Source organism: Malurus melanocephalus, unplaced genomic scaffold (genome assembly GCF_030028575.1).
Source record: "Malurus melanocephalus ecotype Western Australia unplaced genomic scaffold, MMel_1.1 scaffold_676, whole genome shotgun sequence".
NCBI classification, from domain to species: domain Eukaryota; kingdom Metazoa; phylum Chordata; class Aves; order Passeriformes; family Maluridae; genus Malurus; species Malurus melanocephalus.
Window position 1 is genome coordinate 47,557 of NW_026623908.1, and position 17,981 is coordinate 65,537.

At 42.7% G+C, this 17,981-nt stretch overlaps 1 protein-coding gene across 5 annotated transcripts; it reads left to right on the forward strand.

Annotated features, from left to right (window-relative positions):
* Positions 1–246: 246 nt before the first annotated feature.
* LOC130584193 (proliferation marker protein Ki-67-like) lies at positions 247–17,332 on the forward strand. 5 transcript variants are annotated; one of them, XM_057384020.1, is made up of 16 exons: positions 247–344; positions 1,694–1,807; positions 2,601–2,682; positions 2,762–2,877; positions 3,277–3,346; positions 3,883–3,961; positions 4,615–6,069; positions 6,376–6,614; positions 7,163–7,562; positions 9,272–9,387; positions 9,828–9,999; positions 10,088–10,222; positions 10,583–11,967; positions 12,558–12,630; positions 12,948–15,959; positions 16,688–17,332. In XM_057384020.1, the coding sequence occupies exons 2-16, from the start codon at positions 1,716–1,718 to the stop codon at positions 16,822–16,824; spliced, it is 7,563 nt and encodes a 2,520-aa protein (XP_057240003.1). In that variant the 5' UTR covers positions 247–344; positions 1,694–1,715; the 3' UTR covers positions 16,825–17,332. The 5 variants fall into 5 exon arrangements, with proteins under 5 accessions (XP_057240003.1, XP_057240002.1, XP_057240001.1 ...); XM_057384019.1 differs by lacking the exon at positions 247–344 and adding an exon at positions 355–436; XM_057384018.1 differs by lacking the exon at positions 247–344 and adding an exon at positions 482–575.
* The last annotated feature ends 649 nt before the right edge of the window (positions 17,333–17,981 follow it).

Consider the following 17,981-nt stretch of genomic DNA (forward strand, 5'->3'; position numbering starts at 1 on the left):
GTCTCAGCCCCGTCTCCGTGCCCCGCCCGCCATGAGGGGCTGAGGGCGTTCCCGCCGCGCTGGGGGCGGTGCCTGAGGCGCGGGCGGCTCCGGGGGCGGAGCCTCCATTTGAACTYAAACCGCCCATCGCCGCTCCCCATTGGCTGCGCTGCGCGTCRCGCGCCGCCCCCTCCTCCAATCAGACGCCGCCGCGCTCCTTTTTGAACCTTCAACGGCCAGCTCGGTGCGCTCTTTTCTCCTTCCGCCGACCTGGCACGGGGTAAAGCTAAAAGAGTCCCTCTATCCGGTGCCGTTTGTCGCGGCCGGGCGGGCTCGGTGCTGTCCATCAGCCATGGCTGCTGCCGGTAGGCGCGGGTGGCGGCGGCGGCTCCCGGTCCGTCTGTCTGCGCGGCTGCCGGGGGCTGTGTTTTGATGTTTGGCGGAGGGATACATCCGGGTAGGCTGGGGGGCCGGTGCGAGGTCTGGGGGGCCGAGGCGCGCGCGCGGGAAGGGCTCAGTCGGCGCCGCGCAGTGACGGGAGCGCGGAGTGGGGGGGGCKCCGCCACACGGGGCCGTCAGCGCTCCGAAAGACCCAGGTACGGGTGAACGAGCGAGCGGGTGAGGGGGGTAGAACCGGGGGGACGCGGCTTTGGGGCGGGGGTAGCCGCGGGGAGGAGTTGTGCCGCCTGACACCCACCTCATGGTGGCTATTGCCTCTGTCATGGTGGCTGTTGCCCCTCTCTCCCSCGGTGTTTACCTTTCTTGTCACAGCCCCGAGCCCGGGTTCAAACTTGGGCATCTGCAGCACATGTGGCTTTTTTGCCTTGTAAGGGCTGGTGGCTGCCGTGTACAGGGTGCTCTCGGTGTAGGACACCGAATATTTTCGCTTCCTAAAAGCTAAAGGGACTGCCGGGTTCGCCCCAAAGTTGTGTCTTGTTGTKAACAAGTGTTTTATCGACCAAAACACTCAACGAGGGTCCTTCTTAACTGCATTTAAATCCGTTGTTTTACCTTTGCTGCTTTCAAATATAGAGTGTTTTTAAAGGTGCTTCCTTGAAGATCGCTTGCGCCAATCCTGTTTATACATGAAATAGCGCATGATATGAAAATCTATAAAAAGCGTGTCTGGTTTTGCAAACGCTGCGGSTTTGGTTTAAGCAGTTTTGTGTCAGTTTAGCGCTGTTTATCCTGGTTTGTGCAGCAGAAATGCCCTTTCCTCCCTCCCGGCTCTATCGCATCCCATCGCGACAGAGTTCAGCATTGCCCAATTTCCAGTCTGTTCCTTCCTGTGCTCCTGGGAGCTGATGCCACTAATCCCTCCTTTTCCAGGAGGATACAATTGCAGTCAGTTGGTCTCAATTTTAAATTCAAATCTGGGTATTTCCGTGTGAGAAAGAGATTGAAAGATTTAGGTTTAGGTGAGGAGTGAGGTTTTAAGTTGTTTGTGGGACACAATACAGTCTGAACCTCTCCAAGGTTCTGATGGGTAGCAAAAACCTCCTGAATATGTAAAATTAGTTTGACTATTTATATAAACATATTTATATWAACTGTTTTTTACTCAGGGAAACACATGTAAACAACACTGAGATTCTTCTGTCTATTGGGAAATGTCTCCTCTCTGGAGCAAAATAAACCATAAACATTTACCTCAATTTATTTTTAAAAACATGTAAAACATTTTTGGGATGAGTAATCTGGATGTTTTTTATAGGTAAGGTTCCTTCCATTTGAAGATGCCTCGCTATGGGAAAATCGTTGTCATTAAAAGGAATGGGACTGATGGAATTGTTTTTCCACTCACCTCAACTTCTTGTTTATTTGGAAGGTGAGAATTTGTTGAGTGCTTGCATACCTTGAAACAATGAGCAATGTTTTCCTGCAGATTGTCTTTTAGTTTACAAAAATAAATGTTTATTTATGAATGGTGTACAGAGGAGAGAAAGTGATGCTTGGTTAATGTTAATTGTAAGAGTAGAAACCTGAACTTTGTTTTCTTACTCCTTTTAGTCTTTCCTTGCCATAATTAATTTGATTGATTGATTGATTTATTGATTTTAAGTTTCCTGAAGTTTCAGGAAATCTGGGGAAGGGATTATTAGTGATAAGACCAACAGCAAATTAAGGTGTCAGAGATTATTTTAAGAAAAGAAAGGAAAAGTCTTTGCATTTAGAAACATCTTTTCACTCGCTAGTAACTTTTAAGAAGGTAGAAGTGGTTCTGCAGGTGAGACCAAGGGTCTAGTTACCTGTTCTTTATCTCAGGTGAGAAATGTAAGCCTGAGAATGAGTTTAAGAGCACATTTTGTCTGAAAATAACTCCACAAGGCTTGGGAAATTTGGGAAGYAAGGAATCCCATACACCACCTGTCTGTTGTATCCATGTCTCAGCTTGTTGTGACCTGCTCTTTTCACAATTTGGGTATTTCACAACTTCYTCTGATTCTTTGATGCTGTAGAAGTGTGAGCTGCTTTTTTTTGCCCTTTTAAAAAGATTTAATTAATTTTCTTTAAATCTGAGAAATCATGATGCTGTTCAACTGCTAAAATGTTGGGAAACCCCCTAATTTTAGCAAATTTCCCTGTGTTTTGTGTGAAACTAAACTTGTGTTTCCCRCCAGGAAAACAGAATGTGACATCCGCATGCGCCTGCCATGGGTGTCCAACGAGCACTGCAAAATTGAGATCAATGAGAACAAGGAGGTGAGATGCTCRTGTTTTARTGAAACATGYATTGTTTGCTGCATCTGAGCAGTGWCTGAACTGTTTGTTTGATTTTTAGGCAGTCCTGACTAATTTAAGCACRGTGAACCCCACGCAGCTGAATGGAGCTTGCTTTGAGCAGCCTGTTCCCCTGAAGCATGGAGATGTGTTAACCATTATTGATCGTTCTTTCAGGTGGGTGCCAYGGCCAAACTCCTGAATTATTTGATTCTAGAGCATAAATTGATGAAGTTTARTTCATATTTCTCTACAAAGTCTTGCAGGCCTCCATCAGAAGGCAGGATGGCTTAAAGATATCTTTTTATCTTGCATTGTGTTAAGCTAAATCAGCAAAGATCAAACTGTCTAGAAACTATTCTAATTTTATTTCAAGGGTTGGTTGCCTTTATTCCAAGGGAATTCAAGTTTTAGGGGGAAATTTAAAGTGCTTTTAAGTTGCTAAAGCCTTTAGAATTGAGATGTGTTCATTGTTGGGAGGGGACAAYTATTCCTAGGTAATTTCTCTTGGGATAATGGGAATTTTGTCATAACTATTAACCAAAAAATGGTCATATTTTAAAATATTTCTTTCAGGTTTGAATATCCTCTACAATCAACTCCGAAAAAGAGGCGTTCCAGGTCTCCAAAAGATGAAACTCTGCAGGTAATTTGGTGGCCATGGGCTTTTTTATTACAAGTCCATTGGTAATAGTATTTTATTTCCTTGTGTTATTAGAAATCACTTTTCAGCCCTAAAGTACCTTTCTGTCTGAAAATACAAATTAACTCCATCAGATAAATTTTAAAAAATTTAGGGTTTTTTTTGTCTAAATTTTAGTCAGAAATTTGTCAGTTTTTTGGTAATAGATAATTAATGATTCATGTTACTGATACAAGCAGAACCAATAATGTTCCACTGGGTCTGGTAAGAAGGGGAGGTTCAAATGTTTTTATTCTTCTACAGCTACTTTGACAGCTCATAATTTAAATCATAAAATAAGATAAACTTGTGGTTCTGTAGGSCCTCAAATGTATTGGTCAATGTTAAATATTGAAAAGTTTAAGGGTTCAGTTTGAATACTTTAAAGCCTGTTTAGGGACAATGCATATTCTTTCATCAATAGGGTTTTTTCAATGTACAGTTGAAAGCTAAACTGTAAAGTATTTGTTGCTCTGCTGTAATGCTGTACAAATTTACAGGTTCTTCATGTTCAGCAGGTGGCAGAAGTGGAATTATTACACAAACAAACTTCAGGAGCTAAAAGTCTTGATGCTTCAGGTTGGTACCTGTTTTCTGAGGGTTGTGTTTGCTTTTGTCCCCTTAACTGCATTTATTCTTAGAAGAATTAAAACAAGGTTTAAAGAGTGGGGGGAAAGAATTTAAGTTTTCGATCTGAGTACACCTTGCTGTGTCAGTGATTATTCCATCATGCTTAGATGATGTGAATTCATCCCTGGCATTAAATTTTAACTTGAACTTTTCTGCTGACCTGCAGCTCCACCTTTTTGAAGCAAATATTGCATCATCTTATGCATCSTTTCCTAATAAATTGAAACAAGTATCATTTTGGAGGTACATGGTATATAGTGAAATAATTGTTTATAGGAAATATTCTATGTAAGACCAGAAAAATCCATAGCTGCTAAGTCTGGATTATTATAACCCATAGGCTGCTTAAATGACAGGACTTCCCCTTCCCATCCTTATTGTCTTAAATAATCCTGATTTTCAAAGAAGGCTCTTCATTATAATTTCTAACAGATTTTTGTTCAATGCAAAAAGCCCCAGTTGTTTCCAAGTGTCCCATTTCAGTGAGCCCTGATATTGGGAGAGAAAGGAATTTTTAATCTGTATTTATGGAACTTATATTTGTAGCTCTGCAATTCTAAAGTAACTCAGTGTCTGTATTTTTGTTTTGTTTTGCTTTGTAGATAATGCTGAGTGTGAAGAAAAAAATGCCAATGCAAATAAACAAACTCCAGAGGAAAATCGCTCTAAAGCTTTCCCTGTCAAACTCCAGACACCCAAATCTTCACAGAGAATACATCGTGTTCTTAAAAAGCAAAATGAAATGTCTCCCTTTAGCAAACTCTATCAAAATCTGAAAAATGAGCTGAAAGTGGAAAAACCTCTGCACGGGGGAACTGMCTCTCAGCAAGCTGCAAAAGGAGAGCCTGGGAATGCTGTGCCAGAACCAAGTGCTCCCATTTCATCCCTGAGTTGTCTTTTTGATCTGGGCAGCCTGACYAAAGGAAAGGAAGCAGTCAGAAGGGAAAATATGGAAGAATGTATAATTGTAAGAAGAGAAGTACAGGGCCCAGGATTTAACCCGCTGGCAGCTGCAGAAAAAACTCCCAGGAAGAGTTTTAGCAGGAGTCCTCGAAATTCCGTTTCAAAGGAGGTGTCAGGAGACACCACACAGAGTCCCTTGCAGGATCCTAAGGGCCCGAGGACACCAGGCAGATCCAAARGCACTGCAGCTACCCCCAAACCCAGCAAGGAGAATCACAGGAATTCCCTGTTTTCACTGGAGCAGTGCTCCATAGAAAGGTTGGGTTACTCAGACAGAGGGACAATCTGCAGTCCTACAACCCCCACACGCAGTGTTCCTGAAGCAGGGAAATGTGTGCAGTCCACACCAACRCCCAGGAGGAAGAGTCCTCGGTCTCTTTTTGTGTCACCTCCCAAAGAAACCACAGCAATGAATCCTGAAAATGCTGGTACTGCAAGGACCCCACGGCGTGGGTCATTGAAACCTGAGTCTCTTCCAGAAATTGCAGCTGGAACTCCAAGGCAAGATTCAGTGAGCACAACTGACAGCACACAACTGCCTCTGTCAGAAAACAAATGTTTAAAGCAAAGACGAAAGAGCAAACAACAAACACCAGGAAAACCTGTCCAAGAAGTGCTGAAAGAAATCTGGGATCAGGCAAACCTGGATAACTCAAAGGGGGGACCCTGTGAAACTCCTTCCTCTAACTCCAAGAGGCCCAGAAGAAACAGCAGGCAAAGTAAAGAATTCTCAGACAAAAGTGTCCATTCAGAGGCACTGGCTTCAGAAGGTATAATGGCATCTCCTGCTGCTCAGAAACCTGGCTCTGGAAGGAAAAGGGGAAGGCCAAGGTCCTCTGGWGTGGTGATTGAAACAGCACTGGAGACAAATGCAGTTCAGGAACATCAGAATTCAGGTAGAAAAGACAGTGGAACTCCAGCAGAGCTGGCTGTGGAGGAGGATCACCAAAACCAGCAATTGGAAGATGCTGGCGCTACAACACCTCGGAAACCACCAGCCAAGAGAAGATCTGCAGGAAATGCTGCTGAGCTGAAGGACCCTGAGCCTGGCTCAGAAACTGCAACTTCTGGCCTCCTGGGTGGAGAAGACTCAGGTAATTACATGGGATCCCCTGCCTTGTTCTTTATGTTAGAGAAATTTTGTGCCACTTTTCTGAGAATTCTTCCACTTTGATAAAATACAGAACCAATTTGCTGACACTAATTCTAAAATATTTATCATGACGTTATATTAGATCTTATCTAACAATCAATACACAATATGTGTAAAAGTTTCCTTGATTGAATCGCTATGATCAGTTGTCTTTGGGTTTGTTTGTAACTTTGAAATGCACAAGGRAAGGTTAAAATGCTGCCTTGGATTCTTAAGTATCTAAAATATTTTCAATTGTTCTTTTCAGGCAAGACAAAAGCGATCTCTCAGAAGAGGAAAAGTGATGAAATGCTCCCTCAAACTTTGGGAAAAAGAAAGAGAGTGTCTTTTGGTGGTCATCTGAGCCCWGAACTCTTCGATAAGACTTTGCCTCCCAACTCTCCCCTGAAAAGAGGAGCTCTCCCTGCCAGACGGAGTTTGCCCTATGGAAACTCTCCTCGGGCTGTGCTCAAAAAGGCTCAGGGACTGAAGCATCTGATAGACCAGGTAAATGTTGAGAGTAATAGAGTTGCTGAGTCCATACTGTGAACAGAATTTATAAATTCTGTATCTATTATTTATTAATGCAAAATTAGTAGTAAATCTTGTGTGATGCATGTTGGTGTCACTCATGAGTGTTTTGGGACACTTGAGAATCACCAGCAAAGGCATCAGCAAAAGCAAGTTTAAAGTGAAAAGTACGACAAAATTCATTGGCAAGSTCACTCTGCTACTTATTGGATGAGTAAAAGAAGGAGAAATTCAGACTAAAATCAATCAATCTGAAACTAAAATCGACATAAAATTTTTTAATTGGTGGCTGGGGATGGATAAAGGGTAAGGATGGGAAAATGTAAGGATGAAAAAGAGTAAGGTAGACCTTCCTGCCAAATTTAGCCCCAGACTTGGTCAATGGTTTAGGAATAATTTCCTGTATCATTCCTGAAAAAAGTAAAATAATCCAAATCTGAGGCAGGGTTTCCCTGGACAGATCACCTCATTAAAAATCTGCAAATATTCTCCATTCACTAATATGTATTTTTTTTTTTTACCAGGAAGAAAAAGAGTCACTCAAAACTTCACCAGCCCAGCAGTTTCCAGGTGCCTCATCCCCTCCCTCAGGGAAGGCAACACCGAGAATTCGTCCAGGCTCTCCAGCCCCTTTCAGAAAAGGGCGTTTCTCCATCTCCCAGCTCCCCACACCACTCCCAATTGCAGAGGAGAAGGATGCTGGCACAGAAGACACAGATCCAGAGAAAAGTGGTGTCCAAGGGAAAACACCCAAATCTTCTCCTGCTGCCCAGGATGACAAARCCTCTGTGACAGTGGCACCTCCCAAGGCAGCCAGAAGTGCCCAGMTGGGATCAAAGGGCACTGCCAGGAAGAGCAGAGGTGGGGCTGTGGCTGTTATCAGTGCCAAGAGGAGAAGTGGTGCCTCCAGTGCCAATTTATTAGGTTGGTTTCAACATTTAATTTTTAATATTCATTTCTATGCTTTAATATACAGGAGTCAAACTGGAAAATGCCTATTTTGTTAGGCAGAGGCCACCACATGATTGGTGCATCTTCTAAATTTTGGCTTCATGGAAGTGCAAAGATGCATTTTCTGATTCAAAGAGCAATTTTATTAAACCATTTATAAACTCATTTAAACACAATRTTTGGAAGTTGAAAAATGGTAAAATTCACCYTCTCTTTGCAAGGTTAGAGACATGATCTCTAAAATCTGTCAAGTTCAAGTACTGTTGAACTAAACCATGTTTATCACATCAATTTTGTTTTGAAAAACTTAACACTTTATAGGAATGCAGCTTAACTTTGGTTATTTTGTGCCTTATTTTTATACAAAGCTCACAATTTTTGTCCAGGTACTGGGCTGCATTTAACTCCTTCAAGTAAGTGATGCACAACAGATGAAAATACAAAATAGGATCATAACTGGGTGTTACTTTCAAATCTTCAAAATTTTCAGTGTTGAGCACTGACTGGAAATTTTTGAAGGCATTGGAAATACAGTAATAAGGGGAGTTATAGTTCTTTAAGTTTTTACTTTTGAATAAACTTGTGTTTGCCACTGTTTTCATCAGTTAAATTCATTGGACAAAATCAAATTCCCCATTTACCAGGAATTTTTATTCCTATTATTCTCTCTGCTTTAGTGGCAGCAGAGCTGTTGAGCTCAGTGGCACTCCATTTCTCACCACCTCTTTGTAATGTGGTTTTTAATATCATTRCATCAGTTTTGTAACACAGAAAGAGCATCACAACTCTTAAAAAATTCGGATCCAAAATAAAACTTGGTTTCCAATTCTTTTTCAGATTTTCTGGATGCTTGGCATTTTTCTCTGCATCCTGCACACCCTGGCAATGTCAGCTTTTCAAWGTTCTTTTTATTTACACACTGATACAGCAATTCTGACAAGAGAATAAGAACATCCTTTTCTTTAGGAGCAGCATTCCTCTTTTTATCTCTACTTTAAAAAATCATTTCTTCTCTATGATCCCTGTGTTCTGATAGCTTTTTTTTTCTGAAGTAAACAAAGCAAGTGTCCTACAACTTCCCACTTCTCTTATTACCCAGCTGTAATTCCCTGCTCCCACTGCTATGCACAGAATGATGCTGTCATAAAGGTGACCTTGCTTTGGGAATTTTGGGAGTATGTCACAAGGAGAAAGTGATACAAGAAAAACTAAGGGAACTCTGTGTAGAACTAAATGCTRTAAGTAGGATAAATAGTTTCCTGGCTGAAATTCTTCAGGAAGTGGTGAAAGAAGCTTCACTTAGAAACAATTTCTCTTCTCACCAGAGGAAAACTCATCTATAATGACAAAGGCTGAAAGGCTCATGGCAGGTTTCTATTGGGAAAAATTAATTCCTTGCAAAAGAGTGAGGAAGAAATTGGGTTGGTGTTAATTGTARGATCTGACCTGTGTGAAGCTCATTGTTTTGGTATGGAAAACCATACTGGGRACTTGGACTCTTCTTCAATTGAAATTGAGTTTTCAAATTAAAAAACTTTTCAGAGAATACTTTAGGTGTTGTCAGGTAATACAACACGTTCCTCTACCAGGCTGCAGAAAATCCACTGGAATCATAAAGAAGTCATTGTGAACTTCATTTACACAGCTGAAAGTTAAAGCGGCTCTTTCTCATTTGCTTCTAGTTGCAAAATCTTGGGCAGAYGTGGTAAAATTGGGAGTTGCAAGACCACAATCAAAGACTGCTAGAAAAAGTGTTCGAAAAGGAAGAGCCCTGAAGAGGCTGAGACACCCACCAAAGGTATCCTTTTCTTTTTTGTCTTTCTTTGTTTGATTTTCTTACATGACCACCAAACAATTTTGGTGAATTTTGATTCAGAAGCTGGAAGCTTCTGAGCTCTGATATGCTGTAAAAATGTGTGTTGGTGTCTCTCACAGCACGTGAGAAATGCAGGTTTGTATAAAAGGAATCAAAGAATTATTAAAGTTGGAAAAGACCTCCAAGATCATGGAATCTGACCTCTGATCATAAAAATCAGATTGGTCAGGTAGGACCTGCCTTTCCTAAACTCAGGCTGGCTGAGCCTTCCAACCCTTCTTKGCACTGGATGTGCTTCAGTCTTCTGGAACCTCCCAGTTAAGCAGGAGTGATGATGAGCAATGGGAAGAAGCTTGACCACCTCTTCCACCATGAATCTTAGTTTAATAACTCTTATTTTAATTTTTCCTTTATGTCTGCAGACTCCAGAGAAGAAAATAAAAGATCACTTCAGCACAGGTCATGCAGAGTCCCCTGCTACCATAGTTGTAGGCAGAGCTTATTCCACCACAGTCAGATCTGCTGGACACGTGCCTAAAGTGGTAAAAAATCCCATCCTGAAGCTCAACATGGATATGGATGAAAGCTTCACAGGTGAGATTTTAAAACCTGCCACTCCCTCTGCCAGCTGTGCAGTTCTTGTGTCAAAACACGTGCTCATTTCTGYAAAAACCATTTCTAGGAGTGCCTGAAATGTTTCAAACTCCAAAAAGCCAGGATGGAAGAACATTACCTTTGGCCAWTACTCAGAATGCTGAGTTCACACCACCGGGTGCTGCGGGGGACTTTTCGGACTTGCAGACTCCTGAGGAATCTGGTAGGTTTGGTATTTGAAAAGGGGAAAGTTTAGGTATATTATGGGGTAGCAGCAGTGTCAGCCTAGGCAGACTTAGCTGAGGTGAGGCATCCAGCAACCCATGAAAGGAGCCTTTTATATTTATCAGGTATTAAAATGTTGTCGTTCCAGTTAATTTCTGTATAGGGTATTTCATTTTACTTAATGTGAAACTTAAAACTACTTTAGAGTTTTTTCAGATACTGAATGCACATGTTTGGGTTTTGATTTCTAGAAGGCTCTATTTGAATATTATTTTTCTAAAATTATACAACAATTAAAACTCTTAGATTTTCTGCTTAGTTTATTTTCCAAATGACATAAATTTACTGCTTATTTCAGGAGAGATGATGGTGTCACCATTAAATAATTCAGATGCTTCAGAGCAGAAACAAGAGAGTCCAGGCRTGTTCCACTTACTGAGAGAGCAGTCCTCTCCATCTATGTTTGATGAAATAGCCACAAAAACTCCTGAGGAACAAAAAGCTGGGCATGAACATAATGTGGATTGTTCGGCAATAATTCCAGAAAAAACAGCATCTCTGGTGAAATCAGGAAGTAAAAGGAGAACTCCAAAGCAGAACTTGGAACCGGTTGAGGTCCTATCAGGCAAAAGGAAGATTTTAAGGACCCCTGAGCAAAGGTCAGAACCAGGAGAGGTTTTGTCAGGCATTAAGAGGCTCATGAAGACCCCAAGGAATAAGCCTGAGCCCACAGAGGCTTTGTCAGGCATCAAAGAGCTCATGAAGACCCCAAATCAGAAATTGGCACCTGCAGAGGTTTTGTCAGGCATAAAACAGCTCTTAATGACTCCGAATCAGAAATTGGAGCCTGAAGAGATTTTGTCAGGGATCAAACAGCTCTTGAAGACCCCAAATCAGAAACCTGAGCCTGTAGAGGCTTTGTCAGGGATTAAACAGCTCATGAAGACTCCAAAGCAGAAAACAAAGCCTGTAGAGGCTTTGTCAGGAGTCAAGCAGCTTTTGAAGACCCCAAATCAGAAACCTGAGCCTGCAGAGGTTTTGTCAGGGATCAAACAGCTCATGAGGACCCCAAAGCAGAGGCCAGAACCAGTGGAGGACCTGTCYGGCATTAAGGAACTCATGAAGACCCCGAAGCAGAAATCAAAGCCTGCAGAGGCWTTGTCAGGGATCAAACAGCTCATGAGGACCCCACGGCGGAGGGCAGAACCAGTGGAGGATCTGTCTGGCATTAAGGAACTCATGAAGACCCCGAAGCAGAAATCAAAGCCTGCAGAGGCTTTGTCAGGGATCAAACAGCTCATGAGGACCCCACGGCGGAGGGCAGAACCAGTGGAGGACCTGTCTGGCATTAAGGAACTCATGAAGAGCCCACAGCAAGAGCAGGAACCAGTTCTAGATGAAATTGCCTTGAAAAGGTTGCTGGAGACCCCAGAACAGAGCAGGGAAGCAGTAAAAGCTGTGGCAGGTGTGACTGCAGCCAAGAAAAGCCCGAAGCTGAAATACCAACCCGTGGAGGACATGGTTGGGATCAGCCGCATTTTCCAGACTCCAAAGGAGAAAGTTCAGCCCATAGAAAACATGTTTGGCATCAGCAGATTAATGAAGTCTCCAAAAGAGAAATATCAGCCGGTTGAGGATTTTGTGGGGGTGCAAAGGCTCCTGGCAGAACCAAGACAGAAATCTGATTCTGAAGTGGACTATGCTGGAGTGAAAGAAATGTTCGGTACCCCAGAGGAAATGAAGGTAAAATACTTGAATTTTTATAAGGATATTTTTATATTTTGAAGCTTGTGGTTGAAATGAATTTGCACTTCCTAGTATGACAACTTAGAATATTTTATAGAGATTACATTTGCCTGTGTCATGGTTTGAACCCTGGCTGAAGGCTAAGGCACCACAACGCTTCCCCATCCCCAGGAGARGCAGAGGGGMSAGCAAARCCCTAATTAGCACWAAGATTTATGGATTTTAGGTAAGATAAGGAATTGAAAGGAAGATTTTGCACTTCGTGATTGTCAAAGTAGGCTGGAACTTAAGTTGCTTAGAACTACAGTAAAACACTTCATTGAATTTCCCTTCAATACCCCAAATTCCCTTTGAGCACTTATTTAGGAACTTCTCAACCGCTCCAGCGTTGTCTTTCACTTTAGATTATAAGAATTAAGTTTGTTCCATTTGTGTGCTTATATCAGATAAATGGATGTAGTTAAGACTACTTGATTTCATTTCTAGAGAAAAGGATTTGACAAGAATTTTGATAAATACTGCTGTACATTAATTTTGTATTGGTTGGCTCCACAAGTTCATTTATTGGTTATTTTTTATACCCTTAGGTCAGCTCAGTAAATGTTACGGATTCTCAGGAACAAAATGCACCTCCTGRTTCTAATTCCAGTCGTAAATATGGTAAGTACAAATACTTGGCTTAGAGGAATCATGACTGTACAAAGTCATAAATGTTACCATGAAGTTCAAATCTAGTTTAAAGCTCTCTCAGTGAGCCCCAGCAATTTCTTGACCTAAGATCCTTTTTTCCCTTTGGCCTCTCAAATAAACCAAACAACTTCAACCAGAAGCCTGGCCTTTAATCTAGGAATTGGTGAAATATTTATTTTATTACTTATTTGAGTAAGATGCCTCTGTTAGGAAAATGGAAACTCACAGGTATTTTCATCAGGCATAGTAATGTCTAATTTTTGTTTGTGCTCTTTACCCTGGTATAGGAAATAAAGGAAAAGTTTCCCAAGGTGAAGATTCTCAAYCGAAGGACTCAACTGGTGGAGAGCAGCCTACCCAGAGACCAAGAAGGGGCAGACCAAGGAGAGCTGTATCTCCTGCTGCAACAAAGCCAAGTGACAATGATGTGAATTTAAAGGAATTGCAGAGTCCTGGCATCCAAGAGGAGATAGGAGTGGTCACATCTGAAAACAAAGGAAGAGGAAGGAGGACAAAGCGCTGTGTACAAGAAGTTGTTTCAAAGCACCCTGATCAGGAAGGACTTGAAAGTGTCTCATCTGTGGAACAACCTGGAGCTACTCAGAGACCAGGAAGAGGTAGAAGGAGAGAACTGAAGGAGTTAAAACAKCCCAATGAAAATGCTGAGTCTTGTGCTGAAGATTCTTCAGTGCTCCAAAAAGCACCTGCAAATACCAACCAGAGTCTGCAGGACTGTGGCATCAGTGATGTGTTAGAAACTGAGGGTGATCCAGCCACAAARACAGGATCTAAAAACATTCAAGATGAAAATGGTCAGCTGCAAACAGGTTCAAATCAAGCTGACAGCAAAGCTCATGACAGCGGGATAGAAGATGGTGAAGAAGGGCTCCTGTCACCGAGGAGGAGACGCAGAGGAGTGGAGAACCCYGAAGCAGTGATTCCTCCTAAAAGGGGGAGAAGAGCTCGGAATGACCAAGCTAAAGCTGCTTCTCCAGGAGATCCTCGTGGAACARCCAGAAAGCTTCGTAAAGACCCATCCCCAAAAGTTACACAAAGAGATGGACAGACTTGTGACAAAGCTCCTGAGGCTGTCACAGCACAAGAATCTGAAAACGGCGTGGAACTTGAACTAAAGGCAACAGAGAGAAGAGTTAAGTCTTTTAGAAGTACCAGAAACRGAAAGCACTCAGCTGAAATCAAAGCAGACGCTTGTGGGGTCGCACTTGAAAATACACAAAATGTTCAGAAGARTGAGGAAACATCGTCTGAGACTGCTGAAACACAATCCCACGTGAAAAATGAGATGAAAGGATCTCAGGGATGTGMAACAGAAAATGCTCAGGAAATTACAACAGAGGCAGCTCGAAGATTAAAGGCAGAGTCACCTTCTGCAGAGACAAACAAAATGCCAGTCAGTGCTCGGAACTTGGAAGCAAACAGGGCTAGAAACAGGAGAGGCAAAAAAGACACTTTGGAGCAAAAAGGAGTTGAATTTACTGAAGATGTGAACAGCCTAAAATCAATTACTCCCAAATTTAAGTCAGAAACAGAAGAGGGTGAATCTTCTCTCCAGAGTTCCCTGGGCTCTGTTGGTGTCAGTGCAGCCCAAGATAGGAAAGATCAGCCCAGCTCAGCTGCCCCTGCAGTCCCTGCCTCAGCCAGTGCCAATCCTGCTCAGGGCTGTCAGAGCAGGACSAGAAACAAACAGGGAATTCTTAAAGCACCACGAACTGAAATCCTRCAGGAGAACCCAGCACAAGGAAATGCAACGAGCTCTAGAAGGGGAAGAGGTAATAAAGTTAATTTTCAACTTGAAGAAGGCAGTTCCAAAGTTATTGAAGGTAAAAGGAGTTTACCTGGGGAGCATGAAGGGATGGCTGATGAAGTTAATCAACGTGAGAATTCTGAAAATGCTCCTTCACAAGTCAGAAGAGGCAGGAGAAAGCAATGTGATTCCATCCCACAAACAGCTACTCCTGCCTTTACGGAAAAACAAACATCAAGTGCAGATCACAAGGAAGGTGAGGCTGTTGTACAAGAGCAGGAATCAGCTTTGGAAACTGCTCCCTCTTCAACAGAGGACAATCCACCAAGACGGGGCAGGAGACGCGAGGTGGCTGCAGCATCACACACATCCAGATCTCCTTCTGTCAGAACCAGGCGTGGGGTGCTGCAAGAGGAGGATAAAAAGGTGGCTGAGAGAGAAGATGAAAATCCAGCTCTGGGAAATAAAACTTKGCAGGCAAAAGCGAATGCATCAGCAAGGGGCAGGAGGAAAACGATTGATCCAGCAGCAGAGGCAAAAAGTTCAGCTCCTCTCCAGAGAAAACGTGGCTTGTTGGAGAGTGAGGCTAAAGATGAGGGTGCTCCTGAAGAGCAAAGTGTACCTTTGGAAGCAAAGGAGAAGCCACCAGCAAGGGGCAGAAGGAAAGAAACTGCTCTGGCATCACACACAACAAATTCCAGCTCTCTTCGAGGGAAACGCAGTTTGCCAGCAGGTAATGGTGGAGAAGAAGCTCCCAAAGAAGAGCAAAATGTTCTCTTAGAAAYTTGTGATCCATCTGGAAAAGAAAATCAGCTGAGAAGAGGCAGGAGGAAAGAAATTGTTCCCTTGACAGAAACCAAAAGTTCTGTTCAGGGCAAACAGGGCCCGTCAAAACAAAGCAGTAGGAAAAATAATAGGAAAGAAAACCAGAGTTTGGATAATTCTCCTTCCCAGGAAAACAAGGATCTTTCAGAAGGSAATTCGAGGCAAGCAAGCACTTCACGGGCTCTTAATCCCACCTCACCTCAAGGTTTGCCAGGAGATGGGAAGGATGGAATTCCTGAAGAGCAACAGAGTAACCTTTTGGAAGTRGCTCAACCTGCAAGAGAAAATCCATCGAGAGCAGGCAGGAAGAGAGCAACTTCTTCCACACGGGAAGAAACKATTTCCACTTCTCTCAGGGGAAAACCTGACCTGCCCAGAGGCAGAGGGCAAAAAAGGATTCTTAAAGAACGTGAAGATACATCTCCAGAACATAACCCATGCCGGGGGAGAACAAGACAACTGAGGAATAATAAAAGGAAGGTGGGATTGACATTGGAGGCAGCTCCTTCTCTCTGTAAAATCACTGACTTGCCAGAAAATGGCAACGCTCAGGAAACTCAGGATTTGTGTGGGAAATCCTCTGGCTCTGAAGAGAATCAGCCTGGAAAAGGCCACGAGGGTGACCCTGCTCCACAGGCAGCCTCCACTTCTCGCCGAAGGAAATGCCAGCTGCCAGCAGAGGACGTGGCACCCAAAAGATTCAAATCAGGTGAGACAGTGATTGATTTTTCTCTTTCCTGAGGTTGTCTGAATTGTGTGTAGATACAACAGTAATTGTACAGAACTGTAGAYCATAGAACCAGGACCATTTAGGGTGGAAAAGATCCAAGATCCCACCTCCCTCAGCAGCTCCTGGTGCTTCTGCTCTTTCCCCAGCTCCATTCCCTTCTCTGGCTGCAGCTCTGGAGGTGCCTCCCCAGTGCCCAGTACAGGGGACAATCACTGCCCTGGTTCTGCTCTCACCTAAAATATTCCCTGGAATTTACAGCTTAACTTAAAAATTCCCAATTAGAAAATATTATCAAATCAGTGCATTGAAGTAAAAGTGACAGCAACTCTTTAGAACTACACAGTGAGGAATTTCCTGCCATAAAACTTCCTCTGTTTTCATTTTTGCAGCACTTTGGTGTCGGTTCAGTTTTAGTTTCCCATATCAGTGGAAGGAATTTTAGCTAAAAGGGGAGCTAATTGGTTTTGGTGCTCTCATTAATGTTAACCTACTTTCAGAAATAGCTGTAAATCCTCAGGGATCCAACTTTAAGGATATTGGATGTGCACAAGTGTGGGGTTGGTATCTGGTTTGTTGAATTCATAGATATAATCTTTGGAATGTTGTCATTGGGGACGTTTCCTTTCAAAACAACRGAGGTGAAGATGGAATTTTGTGGGAAATGTTTGATTGGTGATACAAATTGACATTTTTCCATGTGCAAATAGGGAACGATGAAAATGGGTCTCTACAAAAAGGAAGAAGGAACAAAACTAAAGAACTTGGAGAAGAGGATGCAAGGGCAGCTCAGACCACTGGAGGGATGGGCAGGAGGACAAGATCCAGCACCAGAACAAGGAAATAACCTTAAGAGTCCCAGAACCAGGTTTAAATCAATTCAGTAATTCCAATTATGGGATTTTTTTTATGTGAATTGATTTGCACTCAGATTTTAAGTTCAGATTTTTGATAATTCTATGGTTTCTTTATAAAATATATTTCTTACGGTGTTTATAGATAGAGGGTAGATATTTTTTTAGTGGCTTTGTCTGCGTATGATGGTTCCTAAACCATAGGGTGCTAGTGCAAAGCTACAAACAAAATAATTTTTTTATACCAGTGTTTATCCCCCTTTTCCTGTTGATCAGTACAGCAATCAGGAAGCCATATTACTGCCAGCTGAAGCTCTTTTCTGAAATTTTCATATGCTTAAGTTTTATTTTCCATTGGAATTCTGTAAATATTCTTTTAAAAAAAAGATATAGTTGTATTAGCAGATCTGCAACGCTAAATTTTTGATAATTTCTTTTTTTAAAAAATGACATTTGTATTCAAAACTTCGGATTTGTAAGTCATTAAACTTGTGAACAATTTGGGACTTGTGTGCCTTTTTTCTGTTTTAAGAAATGTTAAGAATGTAATTGCTGCTGTCTAATGGGTTCATTTCTAAGGTTCATCTTCTCTGGTTGATGTGGAAATGCCATTTTTAGGACCTTTAACAGGTAATTTCTCTCCAAGGCTTCTTAAATGCAGAAACAGAGAAAATTCAGCCTGGGCATTGAACTTCCGTGCAGTTTTTAGACCTGACTTCAAATCCTGTGTGCGTGTGTGTGGTGTATGAGGAGCTTGGGATTTCTGCAGCAGAGCAGATGGAATTGGGGTTGTTGAGGGTGGAAAAGATCCCTTGGATCAACTCCAGCCATCCCTGTGCCACATCCACAGCTTTGGAGCCCTTCAGGGATGGATCAACTCCAGCCATTCCTCAGTGGAGTCCTGCAGGGATGGGCCTCACCCCTGCCCTGAGCAGCCCTTTCCAATGCTTTACAGCCCTTTCCATGKAGAAATTTTCCCTAAAATCCAATCTGCCCCTCCCTGTCCCATCCTGGGGCCGTTCCCTCTCCTCCTGTCCCTGTTCCCTGGAGCAGAGCCCGACCCCCCCGGCTGTCCCCTCCTGTCAGGGAGTTGTGCAGAGCCACAAGGTCCCCCCGGAGCCTCCTTTGCTCCAGGCTGAGCCCCTTTCCA